Source organism: Brachycentrus maculatus, unplaced genomic scaffold, assembly GCF_059751285.1.
Source record: "Brachycentrus maculatus isolate JH-2025_06_01 unplaced genomic scaffold, ASM5975128v1 h1tg000234l, whole genome shotgun sequence".
NCBI lineage: Eukaryota > Metazoa > Arthropoda > Insecta > Trichoptera > Brachycentridae > Brachycentrus > Brachycentrus maculatus.
In genome coordinates, this window is record NW_028280985.1 from 814,766 (window position 1) to 841,836 (window position 27,071).

Here is a 27,071-nt window from a genome sequence, read left to right on the forward strand (position 1 = left end):
TCATATTAATTTTAAATCACCACCCTGGACTGGTACAAGAAGCGCAGGATAAATCACCTTACCCCCATGCAATTAATGATCGAGATAAAAAGCGTCGATAAGATGCAGTGCCCTATGCACCGTTGGGTGCGGATATGGGTTAGGATAGAGTAGAATTTTGAGTGTTTTTCGCAGTTACTTTGTGGCACATTGTATAAACTATTTTAACCACTTTTTTATTGGTACATTTTTTTCTCCTACCGGTTTTGACAAGAACTTTGTCATCATCAGGGTTGAACATGTACTCAATGGATAAAAAAATTACTAATAAATTAGTGGTTAAAAACAAAGTTTTTTTACAACATTTTGAGAGTGTCAAAATACTTTTCACAAAATCTGGATTATCTCCAATTACAGGAGTTAGTTTCATATTATTTTTTGACATATCATCAAAGATGAAGAAGAATATAAAAAGCTTCTTTTCATCTCACCAAAAGATGTCTCTGGGTGAAGTTCTAATGATTCAAGAATAATTTTTCAAATTTGATTCATATATATAGAACTTCCTAGAATTTGAGTAGTGTGGTTGTCAATAATGGGTAGAATTGGTGAATGTTACACGTGTGTAAAGTGATCACTCAAACCAGCCTATGACGGTCGTCAGCCCCGTAAATGCCCAGACTTCCATATTCTTCTTCATCTTTGATGAGATGTCGAAAAATAATATAAACTGCATACATTTATTTAAAGAATAATTTTAAACATACCGTAAAGTGGGTATACATTGCACCAAAATACTGCATTTTTTCAAAAAATTGTCTATTCAGATCATGTTTTTTACTTTTTCTGAGGTTTCAACTATTGCAATGTAATAACACATATACCTGTAACGTGTCTGACACATTTTTAAATTTTTATCTATTTTGCTTATATTTTTTTTTAATATTTATGTTTTGGTGCAAAGTATCCCGGGGTAAAGTACAACTTTGCACCATGATATTTTCTCTACACTTTTCGTACTAGAATCCAAATTTATGCAAAGTAAAGGCTATCCTACAAGTTTCATTGCACTTCGTGAAGGGTTTTGGCTCACAGTTCACTAAATGCAGATTATATTATTGTATAATTATGGAAAAATAAGACACTTGATAGATTTTTTTTTTTTAAATATTAAAAAATCTAACAAAAATGTTTTTTTTTCCAATACTGAAGGTTTAAAATTATATAAAATAAAAGGTGGATATTAAAACATATCGTTCTACATAGATAATAGGAATTAAAATTAAATTAGGTCTAAATATGGTCAAGTTCCGGGACGGTAAAGAAACCTCTTTTGGATTGCATTTTCGGTTCTTTTATGGAACCCACTACATCCTTCATCGGCCACTTATACGATTTGAGACTCTCCTGCATGGATTTAACAACTCTGTTTTTCTTTATTTCTAAAATCTGTCCCGGAAAATTTTATCCTTCATAATGAATTACGACTTATTCTACCACCTTCTTTTTTACTGGTCCTAATGACACTGAGGAACAAATACGATAACTGGTTTCAGTCATCGTTTTTGTTCTTCTCCCTCTTCCTCAAAGCTTCCGTGTGAACTATTATCAGTTAATGCTAGATATGCTGGAAGTTTCAATGCGGAAGGTGGGATCATTGATGTAGTTGATTCAGGTGGCATTTGTGTCTCGTCAACGTTCATTTCGACATTTGGATCGTGAGCAATGCTCTTACCTGGTTCTATCGGTATCGTTTTCCTGCGTTTTAAGACTGAATTCTTTGGGTTGAATCTGTTTTCTTCCAAAAACTGTTGAAAACTCTGGCGCACGTCATCGTCATACGCTTTTAATGGCAACCGATTAAGCAACTGACTAGTTTTAGCAACAGTCAAGGTTTTATGTCTTTGCAAAAATGATGTTATCCATTCAGAGCCTGGTACGATGTTCTTTAATATTCGTACTCTTCTGCCAAATCTATCCAAATAGGCTATTAGAATGTAGCAAATGTTAAAAACACTCACTGGGAAATCGTACTCACTCATGTCTACTATGCAGTTTACGAAAGATTGCTCTTCGCCCTTGTCACATATCGGAGGTTTTCCCACAGGTTTTGTGTGCTGACCTTTGAGTTTATAGTTAATCGTCCTTCTGGGGATTTAGAAAATTTCTTCAGCCTTTCTTTGACTGATTGTACCATTTCGAATGGCCTCCAAACACTGCTCCACTCTCTTCGGTGTAAAATCGCAGTATCGTCTGGCATAAGGCCGCTGCTTGTGTGTTCTTGACATTTTTGAAAAAAATATACCATCAGGAATTAAGTAAGTACACTAAACCTATAGATATTTAGCAAAAATGTCAAGTTGTATTAGCCGTTTTAAGACTTTTGATCAAATTGATTAACTATGGCCCTTTGTGGATACTTTGCACCAGGTGCAATGTTACCCCAAATGTAGTCAATACAAGTAAGTTCTTAAAAAAATATAATTTTTACATAAACTTGACAACGTAACCAAAAAATACAACATTTGAGAAAAGCAGGGCCTACCTACCTACGATTTAGAGACCACTCACTTGTTGTAACTTGTTTCAGTATACTGATTACATTGGATTTTTTCGGACACAATTTTCAGACAGAAAACTTTCTTTACGTTCGGACAGGAAATACGCATTGAAGCAATAGCGACCGAATGTTACTTCTTTAAACTAAAAAGTAGATTGAAGTGCCATCTATCAGAAACAATAGAAAAAAGAATGAAAAATGACATGTATCAGAGATGACCAGCTCCACAATTTCTTTACAGAAGGTGGTGCAAAGTATCACCCATGGTGCAAAGTATACCCACTTTACGGTATGTATTTAAAAAAAAATTGCAGAGACTCACCAAGCCACCTTCACTAGAGACATCTATTGGTGAGATGAAACTTATGATGATGATCTAAGTGATCGTCATAGGCTGGTTTAAGTAACCAGCCTATGACGGTCGTCAGCCCCGTAAATGCACAGACAGATATTCTTCTTCATCTTTGATGAGATGTCAAAATATAATATGAAAGTTGTTTTATTTTATAAAAATAAATTTGATGTTTTTTACAGAAAGTGGTCTGTCATGCGATGATAAGCGATTGATCGTTGATACGCACAATGATATGAGAAAGCAGGTGGCAAATGGAAGCCTTCCCAATCAACCCAAGGCTTCCGACATGCAGAAATTGGTAATTTTTAAAGCTTTCGTTTGAAAGTGTGTACGTGTGTGTTCAATCGTGGATAGAACGGAGAATTTCAAACAACATAGACTCACATAGTATTTTCTCCAAAAATTAGTTGTCTTTGTTATGACATCATTGAAAATGCCTGCGTGCTGAGAACTCTTTGTAAACCTTGGTGCGAAGTAGACTCGAGAGTGGCTCGATGATTTGGGGGCCACGCGACCTTAAGTACTCTCTTATGGTAGAAAAAGTCCAAAAGAAGTTTCTGAGGTATCTCTACATGAGAGAGTACGGCTATTATCCTTGGCTCTACCCGACCGAGTTTCTCCAGGGTATACTTGGCTACAATAGCTTGGAGACTAGAAGGAATGTGTATTTGATTACGCATTTTTATTGATTGTTGCGCGGTATGATCGATAATCCTGAAATTATCCGGAACATTGGTCTGTATGTTCCCGATAGTTACCTAAGACAGCGTCGACATAGATTGTTTCACATTCCTATACACAGGACCAACCTGCCGATGGTTATGCCTGTAGGAAGAGCTATCGCTATGTTGAACAATATCTCATTGGATATTGATCTGTTACATGTGTGTGAATGAGTTTTTTATTTTATTTTATTTTATTTTAATGTATATTTTGTAATTTATAGTTTGTAATGTATATATTAATGGAAATAAATAAATTTAATTGAATTGAATTGAATAATTAATATATTTTGTTTTTTTAGTCCTGGGACGACGGACTGGCAGTGATAGCGCAGAAGTGGGCCGACGGTATGGTTTTAAAACACAACCCAGAACATGGTGATCGTAAGTAAACAATATATAATAAAACGCTAAAAAGAGTGATATAAGGAATGAATGCAAGGCTTAGAAAAACATCATTGATAAAATTAAGAAAGGTGTGTTGAGACAGTTTGAGCATATGAGTTGAATGACAGATTAAAGAATAGTAAAACAAATTTATGAGGCGAATGTGGTCAGTAATAAAGAAAGAGGAAGACCGAGGAAAGCTTGGCATGATCAATTATTTCAAACAGTTGGTCGTTGTCATGTATAATAGTCGGAATAATTGTCGGGCATGTGTATCTGCATGAATGTGGAAGAGGCGAAGATCTTTTACAAAGACAGATTGGTGTGGCGTTCTTTTCTCTCTGCCTACCCTTGTAGGGGAAACAACGTGATTCCAAACAAACGTAAACAAAAGCAATTCCAAAGGTTTCAGATTCACCCATATATTATTTAAATTTACATACAATAATCCATTTTCAAAATAAAATTAAATAAAATCACGCTTAAAACTTGCAACAAGCGAATTACCAGATTTTATATGTAATTATTATTACAATGCACTATTTTAATTCATTAAATTTAAATTCGTTTTGTCAGAAAAATATATGAAATCATGGTTTTCAACCCCTGCCTTGTTGTGTATACAAAACATAGAGTGTTATTATTTATTGATTCGGGATTAACTTTGTGGAATGACATGTTGATTATTTCAAAATCAAATATAAACTCTTGTAATAAACCAAATTTCACCTGTAGATGAAAACATTTGATAGTTTTCAAAACAAGTCGCGATTAATGAAATAAAGTTCAATAAGTGCTTTATAACAATTGTTTAATAAAAAAAATCAACATAAAATTTTGTCTAGCCCCCCGCCAGTTTGATGATGTCAGTAATGACGAAACTCAATTACCGGTTTAATAAATATTTGTGGATAAAACAATATGTCGTAGTTATACAGGAGAAAGTGACCAAGTGCATTTTGTACAAAAACGTGATCATTGACTATTTGATATCTTAATAGCTTAATATTGCCCTGTGAAAATCCCAAAGTGATTTTAAACTTGGAAGTATAACATATTGACTTGTTAAAAATGACTAACTGCATTGATGTTTATTTTCTTGCCAAGCAAAAGTGACTTAAATGACCCTCCTGAATATTTTACGTTGTATTAGTTGGTCACTTTCTCCTGTACGACTACGATATTTGTTATTTTATTTTATTTATTTATTGTTTCTCTTCCAGCTCGCTTCCCAGCTGTAGGAGAAAATATCGCTTACGGGACTGGTGCCTCCTTTGGTCCAGCTAGATCCATGTACCTATGGTTTGACGAATACAAGCTATATACTTACGGACCCACAATTCTCAAGGGTACTGGACACTACACGCAGGTATTATACTCTAAATTTATTTATTTAAACTTCATGTATAGAAAAAAAAGTACATTGGCGGGCTCATTGCTAAAAAGCAATATCTTCTGAGCAACCGAAAACAGACTAGTGATATTGATCAAAACGTTTGATACCATATATAGCTGTTTGCAATCAGAGAGTAGATAATACTGAAACATTAAAAAAAACATAAATAACAAATTGATGATACGAAAATAGGTTTAGCCTGTGATGCATTGTTTTATTTTTAGATGAATTTATAAATACTGTGTGAAATATTGATACATGCACATTTTTTGCAGATGATTTGGGCTAACACGATGTGGATTGGATGTGGAATGAGCGTTTTCAAAGGAACCAATGGATATACTTATAGATACGTTGTCTGTAACTATGGACCAAGGTAAGAAAAACCACATTTAAATGATAATACACGTATATTCATATTAGATAGATTTTCAACTTTCAAGAGTATATAAGCAGTTGCCAGTTTTTAAAATTAAAATATTTATTAATATATACATACATATACATACATATGGTATATTCTCTTAAGAAAATTGTGTTAAGATAAATGTTTGACTGAAAATCACATTAGAATTTTAAAGAACACTTATTCATCGCTCTCGACACTTGACACAAATCTGCTTCTCAGTATTATCCGCAACCAATGGTGCATAGGGCACTGCATTGTATTGACACATTGTTATCTTGATCGTTACTTACATGAAGGTAACCACTCTTGCGTTTCAGGGACCAACCAGTCAAGGAAAATATTAAATATAAATTAGAGTATAAAATACATATTTTTGCCTTGCATTTTGATGATGTCAAAATATTTGTCATAAAAAATGATAAATAATAATTGTCCTTAAGTGGAGAAAACCCAGCTTTGTGAGGAAGTATTTGGACACGCTCAAATGTTGCAAATAATCTGTTCATTTATTTCTACATTAATTTATTTGTTTATTTTTTTTTGCAGTGGAAACTACAGAGGAAGGCACCCATACAAAGTTGGATCCGGATGCGAAAATCTGTGTTGCAAAAACCAATGCGGTTTTCTTTATGGAGACAAGTGCAAATCCGAGATGTCTTCAAAAATTTAAAAATGAACAAGTAATTTCTTCACTTTGATTCTTAAATAATCGTCTATCCAATTCACAACTCCTAGTGCCATCTATCGGAGGTTAGATGTTATTACGTCGACTGTCATCTTGTTCTCCACCAGTCTTTTAGGTTTCGCGGTCATGAATAAATAATCATTCCCTTGATTTCCCACTGGATGACTAGTTAGTTGATTTTATATTCTGGTCTTTTCAAAATTACATCCATTTTTTAGCTCTTTTCATAATATGACCCATTTTTTTTGGTATTATCATAATATGACCCATTTTCTTTTAGTATTTTCATAACACGACCTATTTTCTTTTTGTGTTTTCACATTATGAGTAATTTTTCGGTATTTTAATATTATGACTTAGATGTTGAAGCTTACGTATTTTCATGCTGTGAAGAACTTTAAGTTATTTTGGAATATAATACTTTAATATTGCCTACTTTACTCATTGAAAGATTTCATTTCAAGATCAGAATTTTTCATTTATATGAAAAAGGTGTTTATTTAAGTAAATTAAAGTGAAGAAAATAAATTCCTTGGGTCACATGATTGATTTCTCACAAATGGAAAAGTTATATGCGACAATGTACGGAATCGATTCTTACATATTAATTTGTGCTTACTTATAAGGGCCGTCCTTGAATCGAATCATCTTCTTTCTTCAACAATTTTTTTAGTTCTTACCATTTCTTGTAAATTCATTTCCCTTTTACCTAATTTTATTAATAAATCCATAACTCACCTTCGTAGGTCGAAATCCTGAAAGATCACGTAAAAATCTTATTAATATTCCTTTCCCATATTTCCTGCTATTTTTCCTTTCCCCATAAATTTCCCTATTCCATGTCTATTTTTCCAAAATATTTCTTTCCTCTCTTCTATTCATTTATCACTATCAATTCCACCTACTCTACTATCATTAATTTCTTTCAAACCTCTCACTGTAATATTTTTTCCCCATTTTACAATTTCCAAATAAATTATATAAACAATTTAATTTATTTCAATTGTAATAAAACTTTCATTACTTTGATTCGATTTGAGGACGATAAATGGTGTAAAATAAATCTAGATATAATTTTATTTATTAATGTAATGAAATTTTATAATGTAAAATTGAATGTTCCTATAATATTGTAATATTGTTATTGCATTAAATATTTATGAATAAACTATATTGTAAATGATACTTTTATTTTTTATTTCTTTAACCCTTTACGTATTGAATTGATAAGGCATGTTATTTTCAATTGAAAACTGTAAATTATGTTTAAAAATAAAAAAAAAGTTTTGATTTTAAATGAAACACGTGTTGACTTTCCGTCAGAACTTGAAATGTAAATTTATTCAAGACGTTACAACTTTATACATTGAGGGTAAAGTTAAGGGTGATGAGAATAATATGTATAATTTATTGATTGCTTGCCAAAATATTGATTTTTTATTTATTTAAAACTTTTTCATTTTAAATAATAATTTGTAATAATGTTCATTTATCAATTTATTGATTTGGCATTAACTTTGTGAAAAAACATGATTATCTAAATATAAAAATAAAACACTTGTATAAAATCACTTTTTGAGTTTATTAATATAGACATTACTAGTTTAGATAACTACAAATGTTTTCACCGACATGTGAAAGTACAAATATGAAAAACTAGCGAAAATTAAAAAAAATAGATTGTATTTTAACATGTTGATGAGTACATCTGTAGTTCTCGAAACTAGTGGTGTTTACATTAATAAATTCCAAAAGTTGGTTTATATTAATTAATTAATTTTGAATCGAATTGCAATTGGATCTCTAGCTGACTAACACAACCTATTACCAATTACTTTTACTGTTTATACTGGGCAATTTCTAGAAACAAAATGGTGTTTTAACATTTTTTTATTTATTTAGATTGGCAGTGACATGGACATTGAAAGCTATTAAATAGAAATTCATAATTAAATCGGGATATAATTTTGATTCACATTTTTAAATAATGTTCACAACTTAATTCATAAAATAAAATTGCTTTGCAAGAGAGATCTGTCAAAAAGCCTAGGTGCTTCTGTATCAGATCCGGGAATGCGATTTGGAGAACATTCCATTGTGTAGGATTGAAAAATAAAGTATTTCCGATAATATCTGGCGATATTTATTTATATCTAGTGATTTGCAAGAGAGATCTGTCAGGAAGCCTAGATGCTTCTGTATTTTGATACTGAAGAATGCGGTTGGGAGAACATTCCATGTATTGTGTAATTTTATTTTAATGATGGCATGTCCGCCTCCGTAGTGTAATGGTCAGCGCGCTCGGCTACCGTTCTGGAGGTCCCGGGTTCGATTCCCAGAGGGGGGTCTAATAAATATAAATGATTTTTTCACTCTTATATTTATTCAATATTACCCTGGACTAGTACCTGAAGCGGAGGGCTGATCACCTTTCCTTCGTATGTTAACGATCAAGATAACACTGCGTTTATATGATGCAGTGCCCTATGCACCATTATGGTGCGGATAAGGTTTCGAATGAATGAATGATGATGGCATGATTATTCCGAAACCGGTAGACACGAATAAATGTTTATAAAAGTGGTATTACACAAAGTGAACGATGAACGATAAGGAGAGTGTTATATTACCATACCACAAAATTAACAACTTTTAATATACAAAATAGCGAATGATATTTATTTCCCGCAAGTATGTATTTATTTACATTGTTGGGAAACCATGTATATTATTTTGTAATCTCCCCTCAAGAGTCGTAGGGCCTTGTGCGTAGTGAGTGGCGTAGAGGTTCCTAGGAGTAAACGCAAGCCACACCCCTTTTAAAAGCCGCCCTTAGCGAAAACAGGGTTGTAACCATGTTACTTTCAAAACATAATAACTAGTACATAAAGAGCAACCGGTAAAAAATTCCAAAATTATTAAAGGTACACATAATAAGCATGCTTTTCATCTAACCATTATCTGCACCCGATGGTGCATAGGGCACTGCATCATGTAAACGCAGTGTTATTTTGATCGTTACTTACATGAGGGCAAGGTGATAACTCTTGTGCTTTAGGGACCAGTCCAGGGTAATATCGAATAAATACTAGAGTGTGAAATAGTCTGCCTCCGTGGTGTAATTGTCAGCGTGTTTAGCTACCTTGCTGGAGGTCCCGGGCTCGATTCCCAGGGGAGAGTGAGAATAAATATTAGTGATTTTACACTCTGATATTTATTTAATATCACTCTTTATATTTATTTAATATCCCTGAAGCGCAGGAGTGATCACCTTGCCGTAGTATAATAAACGATGAAGATAACATTGCGTCAATACGATTCAGTGCCCTATGCACCATTGGGTGCGGATAAGGGTTAGAATGAATACAGTGTAAAATTACAGATATGCTAATTTTAAACCCTAGTGCGAACTTGATCGAAACCAGCATGCTCATAATAAGCGAGGCATGCTTAAAGCACACCACCCGCGATGCAAGTAGCATGCCCGAAAATTGAACGACTGTCGATTTTTGAGCATGCTTATTTCTAGTACATACACACATGCTACAAAGTAAAATTTGCTAAAATATAGCATGCTCATTTGCTCAAATATATCATTCCTATCTAGACCTTTAAAATAAAAGTTATCTACATTGTATGCTTATCCACTGTAATCGACTACAATAGAGAATGGTTTCCCGAACTATAGGTGATAAATTTGATATTTCATTCGGCTATTTATAATTCCCAAAAATTTAAATAAACTTATAGCCAAGTGTAGTGTAATTTTCAGTACGCTCGGCTATCGTTCTGGAGGTCCCAGGTTCGATTCCCGGGGGGGGGGGTCAAAAACGAGTAAATATAAGTGATTTTTACACTCTTATATTTATTCCATATTACCCTGGACTGGCACGCGAAGTGGAAGGCTGATCACCTTTCCTTTATGTGTTGACGATGAAGATATTACTGCGTTTATAAGATGCAGTGCCCTATGCACCATTGGGGTGTGGAAAAGGGTTTGAATAAGAGGTATAACCAAGAGGTGGGTCCCGAGATCGGAATTTTTTGTTAGATGAGTCGTCAACTTTAGCAACCTATACCATAGAGTATTGTTGTAAAACGCAGTATTTTAAGGTAAGCAACATGATTGATGTCCACAAGGAAGGTATATCTTCAAAGTTATATATTTTTTTTCATTTTGTTTATACAGTTCAGGCAAATTGAGTCATGAAAAACATGACTTTCAGGGATGTCGCAAAAGCTACGAGACATATTTTGTACTGAAGAATTTTATTTTTCTTTTCATCTCAATATTTGTATAATATTTATGTAAATCGAGATTTTAAGAAAAAATCTAGAAAAAAATGTACACGTACATGTGACGGAAGTGAAAATTTCTGTCACGTACAAAACGTAAAAAACGTAAATAATAACAAAACGTAATGATAAATATTACTAACACAACCCGCGGTACCTCACCTATATGAACAGGGACATATTTCACTCACTCCTTTCAAGAACGTCATAAATCAAAAATCGTCAATTTTCAGTTGTGCATGTTTTCGGAATGCTTGAAAATGTACTAAATCCCAGCAAAAGAGGGATATTTATAACTTAATATTTACCCGCTATAGGGCAGAAAGTGTTGTTTTACATTTTGAAGCAAAGGTATTGTTAAACTATTTTTTAAATAAACTTAATATTTTTCAAATGGGGAAAAAACCTTTAGGTTTTACTTAAAAATATCTGTTGCACAGTAAAAAGTTCAGTAAATGACTTGATATTTATTTTAAAAAACATTTTATTATATTTTTGAACTTTAAAAACGTTCTCCTGAAAAATCAAGTTTTTTGATTTATGACGTTCTTGAAAGGAGTGAGCGATTTGGGCTTAATCAACAAATAATTTAACTACGCAATGAAAATAAATACAATTTTACTTCTGTACTCTTATTAATCATTTATATAACCGGTGATAACTGTGATATAAAGGTGATATTTTAAAATATAAATAAAATACTTGTTTTCTAACAATTGCGTATTATATATTGTTATGACTAGTTTCAGAAGCCAGACATGCTTCCAAAACTAGTCGTAATAATATAATACTCATGTGGTAAAAAAACAAGTATTTTATTTATAATTCAATCATATCTTAATGAAATAAATATTGGATTGAGAACCAAACCTGCGACCTCCAACATAGAAGTTAAGCATGCTTAACACTACATTAGACGGACTCGACACCTACTTGGAAAGTTACATTTGAAATACTAAGCGGGTATTTTTAAGGTTGATAATCCTTTGTCTAAATTTTTCTTGGTGGCAACCCTGTTTTTCTTAGGTGGAGCGTAGTAGAGGGGAGAATGTCTGGACCTAGAGAATACCCATTCATTCGAGCCCGAGCCATCGCAGTGAGCGGACCTGTTTCATCCAACCATTCCAGGCTTCAAATACATCGCGAGCTCAGAGCATTTCCCATAAGAAGTAGTCTGGTATAATATTACTAACAAAGAAAAAAATATTTTGCATTAGAAAAAATATATAATTAATAAAACTTGTACTATTCGATATAAAAATAATATTGTATAAAGTAATTTAAATTGCGCAGTATTTTTTTTTAAGATTCTAGCTTCTTAAACTAATTGAGCAACAGATTATTTCTTATATATTCAAAACCAAATTTTTCAGAAAAATAAATAAAAAAATATTTATTTTTTTATAATATACTTTTGATTGTAATATTATACCTGTACTTTATGGCGAAATTGAAATATCTATAATTTTTTAATATTTTTGATATAAACAGTTCTTAAATTTTACTTCAATTAAAAATAAAAATAAATTAATATACCGCAATTCGATAAAAAAAGTGCCAATAAGAAGAAAGAAGTTTTGATCGATTTTTGGGTGAGTTTTTAATTTTATTATTCGTATAATTATTTTATTAAAAAAAAAGACTTATTTTTTTAAAATGTAATATGTGAAAAATTACTAAGTTGAATACGCATTCATTGGTGATTTAAAAAAAATAATTAAAACTGTTTATTGAAGTAATTTTTTTGTTATTTTTAACTGAAGTGACTCAACCTTTATATAAAAGTACATAAAAACGTAACAATACTAAAAATATTCCGGTCTCTAATTATACTAAGTTTATCCGCTCCGTAGAGTAGTGGTTAGCGCATTTAGCTACCGTGCTGGTGGTATCAGGATCGATTCCTTACTTTTACTACTGCTGATCCTTGTCCGTTCTCAATGGTGCATAGGGCACTACATCAAATTGATACAATGTTAATTTGATCGTTTATCATATGAATATAAACTTATCAGTCCTGCGCTTTAGATACCAGTCAAGGGTAGTATTAAATAATATTAAAATGAAGAAAACCACCATATTTTTGCTATTAACCACTTAATTCAGTATATTTTTCATAAAAATACCTTTTTCTTCTAACCCTTATCCCCACCCAATGGTTCATAGGGCACTGCATCGTATTGACGCAGTGTTATCTTGATCATTGCTTTTATGAAGGCAAGGTGATCGCTTCAGGGACTAGTCCAGGGTTATATCAAATGAATATTAGAGTGTAAAATCACCAACATTTATTTTCACCCCCCTGAATATCGAATCCGGGACCTCCAGCTCGGTAGCTATACATGCTAACCCTTACAACATGATGGCGGACAAAATATACGGTTATTTTATTTATTTTTGAAAGAGCTGACTCACGGGTCAATGTGTTTTGGTTGTTGTTACAATTTTATTTTGTTATTCATCATTTTGTCCGCCTCCGTAGTGTAATGGTCAGCATGCTCGCCTACCGTTCTGGAGGTCCCGGGTTCGATTCCCAGGGGGGTTTAATAAATATAAGTGATTTTTTCACTCTAACATTTATTCAATCTTACACTGGACTGGTACCTGAAGTGGAGGGCTGATCACCTTTCCTTCATGTGTAATCGATCGAGATAACACTGCGTTTATATAAAGCAGTGCCCTATGCACCATTGGGGTGCGGTAAGGGATTTATTATTATTATTATTCATCATTTAGTAAAATGAAATTAATTACTGTAGCAGTGGCGTAGTTGGATAAACGCTTCACAGCAAAACTGGCGTCGCGGCTTCGATTCCCACCAATTGGAACATTTTATTGAAATTTATTTTTACTTATTTAATATAGTTACAAGAGTTTTTAAAAAAATAATTTAATTTATTTTCTAGACGTTTCTAATTAAAAATATTAAAATTACTAACGCAGTTCTCTCCAATAAAGAGACTAAGCTCTTGTACTTGGAGAGAGACTTACACTTATTTTTTATTGTTAATGTTTGCGAGTGATAAAATGTATTATTATTGTTTTTTATTATATTTTTTCCGTAAACGTATTTACAGGTATATAAGTCATTTAATTTTTTTTGCATTTTAACGTCTTTATTGAACGTGAATTCGAGAAATATTTATTTCAAAAAGTATTTTTCATATAATCCTGCCGTATCCTTAATATCCTACCTGCAGACAAGCCTCTAAAATAGAGGCTTTGCGTGTTGTAAAAATAAATCAATGCTGGAAACCTTGAATGGAAATATCTGTGTTTCACACAATCTAGCAATTTCGGTAAACTTTTTGTTTAATTGTAAGGTACAGTGCTAGTTTTCTAATCCAAACGTAATTCGTGCAGTAAGTCGTTCGGATTAGGGAATCGTTCTGATAAGGAGATCGTTTGGATTAGAATATCCATCGTTCATATTAGGGAATCGTTCGGATTAGGGAAACTTCGGATTAAGGATTTTTTCGGATTAGTAAATCTTTCAATTAGGGAATCGTTCGGATTAGGGAATAGTTCGGATTAAGGAATTGTTAGGATAAGGGAGTCGTTCGGATTAGGGAATCGTTCGGATAACTGAGAGTTTTGAAAAATTAAGAGATAAAAAGGAAATTTCTGTTTATGAAAATTCTCTTTATTTTTTATTTTTATTCAGGTACCGAATGAATCATTTAGAAAATTTGACATTATTATTTTAGCTTTAAATTATCAGATTTTTTTTGAACCAACGAACGTAACTGGTGTTCAAGGGCTAAACACGCATTCGTCTCAAAACCATAAATTCCTCAGTGTTCTGGACGACTTCTCCAGCCCAGTTGATAGCAATGCTGAAAGCTTTCACGGCTTCAGCAGGTGGATTTTTTTAAACTGGCACCAGTTGTTCGGATGAAACCACGTTTCAGATTAGCGACCTGACACTTTATTAAAACCACAATCAATAAGTATTGACGTAATAAAAAAAAAACATATTAAATTTATTATGAATGGATTTGTCTCCCTTGTAATATTACAAGAACCACCAAGTTATCATTTCAAAGTTATCATTTCAAATATTGATATGATCTTATACAAGTATAATGAGCAGTAAGGCAAGGTAGGAACTGCCGAGTAAAGTAGGGTAGGCATTGTTTTTCTGCCTGGATGGAATGCACGCCACTGGAATGTGAGACGTGTTATTTATTTATCCACTTACTGGCACTACCAGCACCCTAGCAGGTGTTCAAAGTAGTGTAACAATAATGATTTCGCACAGCTTACTAAGTAGTCGACGCATTTAAAATTGATGGAACATTTTTTTAAAAATTACATTATTCAGAGACTCTGAAATCTAGAAATTATTAATATTATTACTATTATTACTATTATTACTATTATTATTATAATTAGTATTATTATTTTTTTATTCGGTTACCTTATATTAAATTAAATGCAAACTAATAATTATACTGGTACCTGAAGCGGAGGGCTGATCATCTTTCCTTCACGTGTTAACGATAAAGAAAACACTGGGTTTTTATGATGCAGTACCCTATGCACCATCGGGTGCGAATAAGGGTTTGAAGAATAATAATTATACTTAATAAAACATCATATATATTAACATCTTCCTACAATAAATATATATTTTTTTTGATACTCCATATCGTAGTCGTACAGGAGAAAGTGAGCAACTAATAAATCGTAAAATGTTCAGGAGGGCCATTTAAGTCTCTTTTGCTTGGCAAGAAAATAAACATCAATGCAGTTAGTATTTTTTAACAAGTCAATATATTATACTTGTAAGTTTGAAAGCACTTTGGGATTTTTTCAGGGCAATATTAAGCTTGTAAGATATCAAATAGTTAATAATCACGTTTTTGCATGACTACGACTACGATATATTCAGGCATCTCATCGTACATTTTAAAACCCTTATACATAATACAATTTTGCTATTCTGTTTTTTATTAGGGAATAAGCCTTCAAATTTATAAGTTATATAAGTATAAGAACAATAGTTACAATATATGATACATCAGAATACAAAAAATTAAATCATGAGTACCAATTACAGTTCTTCACAACTATGCATAAGATAAGTCTACATTTCATTGATTTGGATTTTTTTGTAAATTACCTCTTACCTACTGGGATTTTACAGTGATGAAACCTTTGCTTGGCAAAAACCAAAACAAATGTTTACCATCGTGATATTTTAAGCAAGATATGTACACAGAAACAGCATATTTCTAACGGAAATCGAGACTATTTGAGAGCGGATACAATCGAATTGGGGTTTTAGCGTTGTGACGCCTTTTATTAGCATGAGAGGTACACGACTCATTCTTGACCCTGCCCCATATTGATTTTCCACTTATTGATTCATTTTGGCCTAAAGCTCACCTCGTGTTCCCATTTCCTGTCACGGGTAAAAGTGTCTCTCGCGACTGAAAATAAATCAAAATGTTACCTGCGCCCTTATACACAAACTAGGGGAGGATGTTTTAATTTAATTAATTGATTCGGCGGTCACTTTGTGGATATCCAGGGCTTCTTTTCATGTAAGGGCGCTTGTCCACTATACGGGATTTCACCGTCCGGCAGTTCTGTTTTGAAAAATGAAAACGACTACGACAGTTTAGCGTGATCAAATTTACGCGTAACGTGTTCACGCACCGATCAAGAGCTCCGATCTGAAGAAAGATGGACAGCTAACTAACGTGCCGGACGGTAAAATTCCGTGTAATTCCGTGTAGTGGACAAACGCCCTAACGCGGTGGAATGACGTTCCGGTACCTTTTTTCACGGATATACGAGTATATACATATATGTATATATATATATATATATATATATATATATATATATATATATATATATATATATATATATATATATATATATATATATATATATATATATATATATATATATATATATATATATATATATATATATATATATATATATATATATATATATATATATATATATATATATATATATATATATATATATATATATATATATATATATATATATATATATATATATATATATATATATATATATATATATATATATATATATATATATATATATATATATATATATATATATATATATATATATATATATATCTATATATATATATATAAATTTATGTATATATATATATATATATATATATATATATATATATATATATATATATATATATATATATATATATATATATACATCTCTGTGTAGGAAAGCAGTCTGATGTTTAGTTCATTAATGAAAATTATTATTTCATTAATTGAACGAACAACACGATATTAATATATTGTAAACGCCATACGCCATTCACGCCGTATAATCAACCTCTCCGAGTGAATTAACGTAATTTAGTACTCGTAGTAAGTAAACACGCCTGTAATAACAGTGAATTATGTGAGTTTAGACGAAACAGCGAACCATCCCTCATACATGTTATCCTGGTAATACTCCAATTACTCCGTACTTACACACACTGTGCAAAGCTCGTTAATTCACCCGATTTCACGTGTTACAACCCATTTACGTTATACAACGTGAAGTGTGTCGGCAAATATAAATCCGTTATGGCAAATAACATCAGCGAAAGGTAGACTGGCAGTAAAACAACGTGGTTCCGGTACCAAGCCGAACGCAATATGGTGAACACAATAAGTGAAGCGTGGAGTTGGCAAAATAAGGATGAAAGTAGACTGAATGCAGTAATGCGATCTATCATATGAATGTGTAGCATAACGATGTATGATAGATGATCGAATGGTAAAATAGATCAGGGCTGAGATAAACATCATCAATAAAATTAAGAAAATTATTTTTTCTGGATAACTAACATGATTTGATAATAAGATTCAAATTTTGTACTGACGTTTCTTGGTGGATCTGCTTTTTATATGATAAAAAACAAACAACTTTTAAGTTTTAACCATGTATATTTAATTTGTTCCACAAAAAAAAAGAAAAATGATCACTTAACCAACCATGACAGGTCATAAACCCTGTATATATCCAGATTTAAATATTTTTCTTCATCTATGTTAAGATGTTAAAAATGTAAGAATCTAGTCTGTTTGATCTGACCAGGAGCACAGTACCTGTAGGAGATGTCAGAACTCTCCCGTTTATAATTGATGGATATTAATACTTCATCTATATTGAGATGCCAAAAAATAAATTAAAAATTAACTCCAAAGTTCAGAAAACCTATATTTGTTAACAAGTATTCGCACACTCAAAATGTTGTAATTTAATTTAATTTTATAAACGAGTCCCTTGACGTAAAATTATACATAGGAATATAAATATTTTACAACGTTTTGAGTGTGTCCAAATACTTGTTCACAAAATCTGGATTATATCCAATTACAGGAGTTATTTTCATATTTATCATCACATAGTAATAAAAGAGTTTCTGCTCAATAAAAAGCTTCTTTTCATCTCACCAATAGATGTCTTTAGTGAAGTTCGAGTGATTCAAGAATAATGTTTCAAAATTATTTAAAATATAAAGAACTTTCAAGAATTTGAGTAGTGTGGTTGTCAATAATGGGTAGAATTGGTGAATGTTACACGTGTGTAAAGTGATCATTTAAACCAGCCTATGACGGTCGTCAGCCCCGTAAATGCCCTGACTTCCATATTCTTCTTCATCTTTGATGAGATGTCAAAAAATAATATGAAGTATTTTAGTATAAAGGAGCACTGGAAAATATTACAAAAAGTTGATGTGCCAAAAAAATTATACGAACTGAAAAGTCTACCTGAAGATCAAGTTGTCAGTTGTGTAAAAATGTGGCCCATCAATTCAAAGTATGAAACCTTTATCGCAGGTTGTGCCGTCCTCTGTCTTATCTTGGCAGACGAGTTTCAGGACTTGCGACGCTGAAAACAGTTCCTATCAATCTCCGCTGAAATAATCCTGAAAGTTTTCATAAAAGAAGCTCGTGTCGCCTTAGGATGTCATTCGCGCATCACGTCTTTTGTGTTTGAGCCCTAGGCACTTGAAACATGGCAAGAATAATATCGGACTTCAGGTGAAATAAAGTCGTACGGAAATGAAAAATTTTCAGGAAAGACTGAAAAATTAGCAAATAATACGGTTATTACTATAAAAAGTTAAATTTTTACGTTTTATTATGGAAGTTTGAAAATTTACCGGGCTAATGATATGTCATAGGCTGGTTAATATGCAAAATCATCTATGTTGAGATGAAAAAAAGTAAAAATAACGTCTGGAGAAAGTAGAGAAACCCAAAAAATATTTGGACACAATATATTGCACCAATAGATGTCTCTAGTGAAGTTCTAGTGATTCAAGAACAATGTTTCAAAATTGGTTCACAATATATTGTGATTCAAATTAACTGCTCAAATTATAAGCTGCACACAAAATTGAAAATCATATTTTCAGGCGTCTCTTCTTAGTATGTAAAATATTCTGGGGTTTATATCTTGCAAACGTCTGAATAAAAAGGGTCTTTGATTTCTCAATTAAACCAGTCATGAGAATAATGATATATGTGTGAGTACCAAAAAATTGAGTTTGTCAATCATGAGTGAAATGGTGAATGTTATACTGTCTAAAGTGATCATTTAACCAGCCTGTGACACGTCATAAGCCCTGGATTACCCAAACTTCCCTACTCTTCTCCATCTTTGTTGATATTTCAAAATATAACCTAGATTTGTGAACAAGTATTTAGACACATTCGAAATGTTGTGAAATATGCATTTTGATTTATAAACATTATTTATTTGAAGGTGTTTGATTAAAATAGAGTTATAGCTCTATTTTATCGTGCGTGCGTTTCTACTCGCACTGTGGTGACAATATTCAGGTGAAATATGCAATATGTATGTAGGATTTGAATATTCTCAGTGAAATGGTGGAGCTTTCATTTAAATTCGCATTTTTGTAAATTGAATTTCAACGTCTATGACAATACGACGTATTAAACATATTTTTGCTTTTTTAAACAGCAAAAAACACTTAAGTGATTTTGAACGTCAGTACTTTGCTATATAGGCACGTGAGATGAAGATATGTAAAATATTTTTTGTAAATATTTTTATTTCATCGTACACATAATTATAAATTACATAGATGTAAACATTATAGGATATATTTTAAGATATTTAACTATTGATAAACACATATGAACAGTTTAAACATAAAATTAAAATACTCGTTTAAGACCACATTTGAGTTTATCAACGTAAACTAGGCTAGTTTCGAGAACTTAAGATGTTCTCACAACATGTGAAAATACAAGCAGAACGTATAGATATTGTTACTTACGAATTAAACAATTTTACATTGTCAGTAACTTACGATGTAAAATCGCAGTTAACAATCCCAGAAACTAAGAGACACATTAATAATAAGTTTTTCGTTAATTTTCAAGTAACATGTTATAAGTTTAAAAATACTATTACTATCAAAACACTCGTTCGTTTCTTTGAGAACATAACTTAGGTCCTTCTTATAACTGACAAACTTCACCATCTAGGTTATTAACAATGTATATATATATATATATATATATATATATATATATATATATATATATATATATATATATATATATACATACATATATATATATATATATATATATATATATATATAATACATATATATATATATGTAATAAAATAACTAGGGTACCTACCTATACATTTTATTAAGTACTTACAAAAAGTACCTACATAAAACAGTTCTACCACCAGATGCCGCATGCGTCGCTCAGAATAAAACAAAAGACTTTCGATAATATTATTAACTGTCAGAATCAGATAGATAGATAGATAGATAGATATAAAAATTATTATAAAGATAAATTAAGAATAAACTTTAATTACAAAGCAACACATTGTTTATTTGATTATTATACACCCACTTTACATATTATTTACACTTAATTTTCAAAAGGAAAATATTACCACGTTATAAAACGACAATTTTGTTAATTGGAAATGGATGATGAAACATTAGATGTATTAAAACAATTACTACAATATGTTCGGAGTGAGAGAGAAAAATTAGAAGATGATCAAAGAAAACGATTAGAAGATAATCAAAGAAGACGTGGAAATCTAAGAACTAGTGATAAAATTAAAGATAAAAGTCCATGTAAGATTTGTGAAAATTTAAATAAGGGAACTCGATATCACTCTGAAGCAACGTGCTGGTTTAAAACAAAAGAGGATGATAAGATTAATAATAAAAATGAAGATTTACAAATTACACAGAAACAGTGCTTGAAGAATGAAAATAAAAATAATGTGGAAAAAATTTCTACAAAATATAAAATAAAATATACTCCAGAAAAGAAAAATTTCGAAGCAGATTGTATGAGCAGGAATCCAGTATTAGAATCGAAGGAAAATGCAAATGAACAATTAAAAGTTGTAAATTTGGTTAAATTAGAAGATATTTTAAAAGATCAGAATAAAAATGAAGACATTCAAATAACACAGAAACAGTGCTTGAAAAATGAAAATAAAAATAAAGTAGAAAAAATTTCTACGAAAGATAAAATAAAATATACTCCAGGAAAGAAGAATTTAGAAGTAGATTGTCTAAGCAGGAATCCAGTATTAAAATCGAATGAAAATGCAGATGAACAATTAAAAGTTGTTAATTTGGTTAAATTAGAAGATATTTTAAAAGATCAGAATAAAAATGAAGACATGCAAATAACACAGAAACAGTGCTTGAAGAATGAAAATAAAAATAAAGTAGAAAAAAATACTACAAAATATAAAACAAAATATACTCCAGGAAAGAAGAATTTAGAAGTAGATTGTCTAAGCAGGAATCCTGTTTTAGAATCGAATGAAAATGCAGATGAACAATTAAAAGTTGTACATTTGGTTATATTAGAAGATACTTTAAGAGATCTGAATAAAAATGAAGGAAATCAAAAGAAAAAAACAAATGGATTGAAAAAAACTGTGTCTACTTTAAAGAAAAAAAAATACAAAAAAAAGAAAGAAAGAAAAAAGAACGGAAAAAAAAGAAAGAAAAAAAAACAAGAAAAAAAAGAAGGAAAAAAAAGAAAGAAAGAAAAAAAAAAAAAAAAACTTTATCATATCACTAAACTTATACCAGTCCCTTCACTACAAGAAGATGATCCGGAGGACGAGTGAAAATTTTACTATGAATTTTCATCCCCAAGGGGGGAGATGTAATAAAATAACTAGGGTACCTACCTATACATTTTATTAAGTACTTACAAAAAGTACCTACATAAAACAGTTCTACCACCAGATGCCGCATGCGTCGCTCAGAATAAAACAAAAGACTTTCGATAATATTATTAACTGTCAGAATCAGATAGATAGATAGATAGATAGATATAAAAATTATTATAAAGATAAATTAAGAATAAACTTTAATTACAAAGCAACACATTGTTTATTTGATTATTATACACCCACTTTACATATTATTTACACTTAATTTTCAAAAGGAAAATATTACCACGTTATATATATATATATATATATATATATATATATATATATATATATATATATATATATATATATATATATATATATATGTATATATATATATATATTCACACAACTATCTAGCACCTGTGAATCGTTGTCTTTGGTGTTTTTTTTAATAACCTGACTTGCAAAGCTGTGACTTGAGAATTAATTATTCTTTCGGAGTTAGTCCACCCTCAAATTTCGGGGAGGTTCGCCGAATTTAGAGCAGTTACAGTTATTTCACGGCTGTCATGCCACGTACTACGTGTCTAAAGGCCGAGAGACATTTAGTATTCCAGCCATGGCTTTTCATTTCAAAAGGCAGGGGATGTATATATATAGGTTGGTCTTTACGTATTCTAGTACCCCGCATAACGTAACACGGTGCTAAGTTAGAAATTACGTCGACTAGATTATCCTATTGTGGTTTTAGCACATTTGTCTACCATGGTAGAGGTCCTGGATTCAATTCCCAGGGGGGGCAAAATATATATAAATATTCACAATATTTTGATGTATTTTTGTGAAAAACTTTTCACAAATCTTTCACATATTATGTTTAATTGTTGAAATCTCAAATCTGTTTCCCCGCAGGGGTAGGCAGAAAGGATGGAACGCCACACTCCTTTATCCTGACACACACTCCTTGCCTCCTTCACATCCATACATCTCGTCATACATGCCCTCCAATTACGCAGACTTTTGACACCACCAGATTTTAGGTTCTGATTGATCTGATCGTACCAAGCCTTTTTTGGTCGTCCTTGTTCTGTTTTCCCTCTATATATAGTTATTATATTATATTATATATAACAACATTTTGAGTGTGTCCAAATACTTGTTCACAAAATCTGGATTATCTCCAATTACAGGAGTTATTTTCATATTATTTGTTGACATCTCATCAAAGATGAAGAAGAATATTGAAGTCCGTCATCGGCTGGTTTAAGTGATCACGTGTAACATTCACCAATTCTACCCATTATTGACAACCACACTACTCAAATTCTTGGAAGTTCTTTATATATGAACCAATTTAGAAACCTTGTCCTTGAATCACTGAACTTCACTAGAGACATCTATTGGTGAGATGTCAAAAAATATATAAATATATATTTTTTTTTATATACCCGTTTACTTATAAACACTTTACATTGTTCTTAGAATTTTCACACTTAACTAACCTTATATTATATTTGTGATTATTTCATGTCTATTTTTTTTACGCCGGTTTCATTCGGAGCGGAACCCCGGTGTAAAACGAGGTTTACATGTATATAAAAATATAGGACAAAAAAAATAAACAAAAAATGCCAGATTCGGTTATTCTCTAACGCTGTAAGATTTCTCGGAATGATTTGGTCCAGGTATTTCAGGCTCGAGGCAGTATTTCATGGCAGTCTCCCGGCAGGCAGTTAGCGAAGCAGTTAGTTATTGTGGAAGAACGTAAACACGAGCCATTTCGCTTGTCCTAAAACGTAAAAGCTCACAATAGCAGTAACGGTGGATCGTTACGTAGAAATGATAACGCAAAATTTACGCGTAACCTTTATCTTGGAACTTTAACGGACCGTTTTCTACAGAAACCCCTTACTATTATAGAGGATAGTGTTTTTGATACTCTGCGTCTGAAATACTCTTTAGTTTTATTGTGATATAATTTCCACTTTCGTAGAGTAATGGTTAGCACGCTCGACTATCGTTCTGGAGGTCCCGGGTTCGATTCTCAGAATGGGGGGGGGGGGGCAAGTAGAAATAAGTGATTTATTTTAATTTTATTATTAGGTTATCGGATTTTGCATCCCTTATGTCACTGCGACCATATAAGGTCTAATGTGACCTGCCTCTGTATCATAGCTAGTGAGCTTGATAGTGATCAAGACCTACGTGAGTCATGTAGCTCACGACCAGTCTTGGTGGTAAGAGCTTCACCTTCTCAGAGTCTAGTAGTGGTCCTCCAAAGATGTAACTTCGTTTACGAGCGAGTGCTTCACAGTTATAGACATTGTGGATCGGTGTTTCGATATAAGTGATTTTTTTCACTCTATTATGTATTCAATATTACCCTGGGCTGGTACCTGAAGTGGGTTGATCACATTTCCTTCATGTGTTAACGATCAAGATAAAACTGCGTTTACATGATGCAGTACTCTATGCGCCATTGGGGTACGGATAAGGGTTTGAAGAACTGAAGAAGTAATACTATGATTTTTGTAATTTTTGACGGATAAAAAAATCCTAAGATTTAAAAGAAGGAAGAAAAATATATTAAAGAAGAATAAGTTACAAACCTTAGTGACAAAAATTTATATAGATAAGGTACATAGGAAAAAACCCTTATCCGAAGGTGGACATGATTAAATTAACCCTGTTCAAGACATCAAATTGATCAACCTTATGTACATATTGCTAAGACGAAGCAATATATCGTATCTCACAAATTTGTATCGTTTTTCATTTTAAAAAGGTCTGACAAAATATAAGATTAAAAAAATAAAATAAAATAAGATTTGAAATTTTGGAGCCGTTTCATTTCGAAGACCTAAAATAAACATGAGTTTCTCAATAAGAAAAGTAAATCATCGTGTTTGTATAAAGATGTGTATGAATGTGCCAGAGGCGATGATTGCTTGAAAAGACAGATTGGTGTTGAGTTATATTCTCTCTGTGAGAAGAGTCGTATTTATGTATTAATTTTTAAATCAAACACAGATTTTTTGAGTCTACTAAGTTGTATTTTATTGTTAAAAAACGCATAAAAGTTAATATTGCGACAATTGTTTCGCCTCGTAATGGCATTTTGGCAAAATGGCAAACGAACGTTTCGTACATTCGTTTGAAAATGCCATAACTAAACGAAACAATTATCACTAAAAAAAAATCATTGAGTAGACTCAAAAAATCTTTATAAAATGAAATAGCTTTGTTAAAATCACTTTTTTATTAATACAATTTAACCTACCGGTTTTGACAAGAACCTTGTCACCATCAGGGTTTATATTAATTCAAAAACATTAAAATACTCTCACCAACAAAACTTCCACACACTCCGTAAAAATTCAAAATGTAATTTATTTTTATTTATTGTTTCGGCATTAACTTTGTGGTAAGACATGTTACAATGATTAAAGAAAAAACTTGTTTTTTACCACTTGAGTTTTATTAAACACTACATGTTTCAGAAGTTAAACTTCCATCATTCAGGTCTGTATAATAACATGTAGATGAATGATGGAAGTTTAACTTCTGAAACATGTAGTCTTTAATAAAACTCAAGTGGTAAAAAACGAGTGTTTTCTTTAATCATTATAATTTATTTTTAAATCATAAAATCTGTTTGATTTAAAAATTAATGCATAAATTAAAATGGAGTTCTACAAATTATACTCTAAATCAATAAATAGAGTCGTATTAAAAAAAGACACTTAGATTGCAATTAATTTTAACGTGTGACTTAACAGATATTTTTCATACTGTGTACAGACATCTGTATAAACAATAAAAAAGGAAATTATATATTTTTTTAATCATCGGTGTTTGTAGTGACGTTTAATTTCCACATCTATAACGCCACCATTTTTTTTTTTTTTTTTTTTTTGTAATATACGAGGCATTGCTTCGACATGTAAGACAAACGTACATGTGTGTGTGCATAATATGTGTAATATGTACATAAGGCAGACAGTTATTTTATGAGGGTAGGTAAGGGGAAATTTATAGTGGTTTGCTGTCTGGTTCGGTCGAACAAGGGTGGAGTTCAAGGGGGCGATGTAATACATTAGTTGTGAACAATTATTTTATTAAATCGAAGGCACAGGTTATACATGATCTCGATAAGTGGTGAAAAGGGTATAATTTAGTTGGTTTATTAAAGAACGGTTTTATTCTCAATATTATTAATATTTTAAGCGTTTACTTTGTGGTTAGTCATTTTTATTTTATTTTCTTACAAAAATGTTAATAATATTAGTTTATAACCACTCACCGATATTTGTATGTATACCAGTTTCGAGACGTACCCGTCTCTTTGTCAGGACAATCACTACTACAGCATGCAAATAATACCACCATTCACCACCATAGTACCATTTACATACTTAAAGGTAATTTATTATTAGATTAAAACCAATATTTTTAGCTTTTCCACTTTTTTATTTGACCAGCGACCGGGTTTCGTCGTTACCGACATCATCAGACTGGTAAAAGTAGGTATACAATCAGACTTAAAAGTAGGTACACAAAATGTTGCAAAAAATATGAACTGTTTAACCTCGGCTCGTAACGTAGTCAAATTATAAGCTAAAATAATTTAAAAATCATATTTTCAAGCGTTTCTAAAGTATGTAAATAAAATCCAAGATTCAGACCTCACAAATAGAAAAAGTCTCTGCTTAGTAAAAGTTTTTCTCATTCGAACGTAGATGGCTATTGTGAACTCACGCATACTGTTTAACGAGTTTGATCAATATATCTAGAAGTTCCAAAAATTTAAGTAGCGTGGTTGTTAATCATGGGAGAATTGGTGAATGTTACACGTGTGTAAAGTGATCACTTAACCAAACCTGTGACTGTCGTTAGCCCTGTAAATACCCAAACTAAAGTAGATATTGAATTTGAGTGCGTGACATTTTGAGTGAGTTCAAATACTTGTTCACAAATATGGATTATCTCCAATTGTAGGAGTTTTTTTTATCATTGTTGGGTAATATATTCGATATTAAACACGGTTATTGGATTGAATTCTACTTTTATGTAC

At 31.6% G+C, this 27,071-nt stretch overlaps 2 protein-coding genes across 3 annotated transcripts in view; both read left to right on the forward strand.

Annotated features, from left to right (window-relative positions):
• The first annotated feature begins 3,126 nt into the window (after window positions 1-3,126).
• Window positions 3,127-6,478, forward strand: LOC148306663 (GLIPR1-like protein 1). The gene is made up of 5 exons (XM_088264644.1): window positions 3,127-3,192; window positions 3,919-4,000; window positions 5,227-5,372; window positions 5,675-5,775; window positions 6,355-6,478. The coding sequence occupies exons 1-5, from the start codon at window positions 3,127-3,129 to the stop codon at window positions 6,476-6,478; spliced, it is 519 nt and encodes a 172-aa protein (XP_088120770.1).
• Window positions 6,479-11,880: 5,402 nt separating this feature from the next.
• Window positions 11,881-27,071, forward strand: part of LOC148306664 (calbindin-32) — a 171,113-nt gene continuing 155,922 nt past the window's right edge. Inside the window, exons 1-2 of one of the 2 annotated variants that reach the window (XM_088264588.1) lie at window positions 11,881-11,966; window positions 12,281-12,381. The gene's annotated coding sequence lies outside the window, so the exon portion shown is untranslated. The remainder of the gene's footprint in view (window positions 11,967-12,280; window positions 12,382-27,071) is intronic. The other variant, XM_088264589.1, reaches the window with a different exon arrangement.

Excerpts from the sequence above, each read along its gene's own strand:
- LOC148306663 (XM_088264644.1), top strand. The coding sequence starts at position 3,127 with ATGAGAAAGCAGGTGGCAAATGGAAGCCTTCCCAATCAACCCAAGGCT. Across the intron at positions 3,193-3,918 it reads CTTCCGACATGCAGAAATTG|TCCTGGGACGACGGACTGGC; the intron begins GTAATTTTTAAA and ends TTGTTTTTTTAG. Across the intron at positions 5,776-6,354 it reads GTCTGTAACTATGGACCAAG|TGGAAACTACAGAGGAAGGC; the intron begins GTAAGAAAAACC and ends TTTTTTTTGCAG.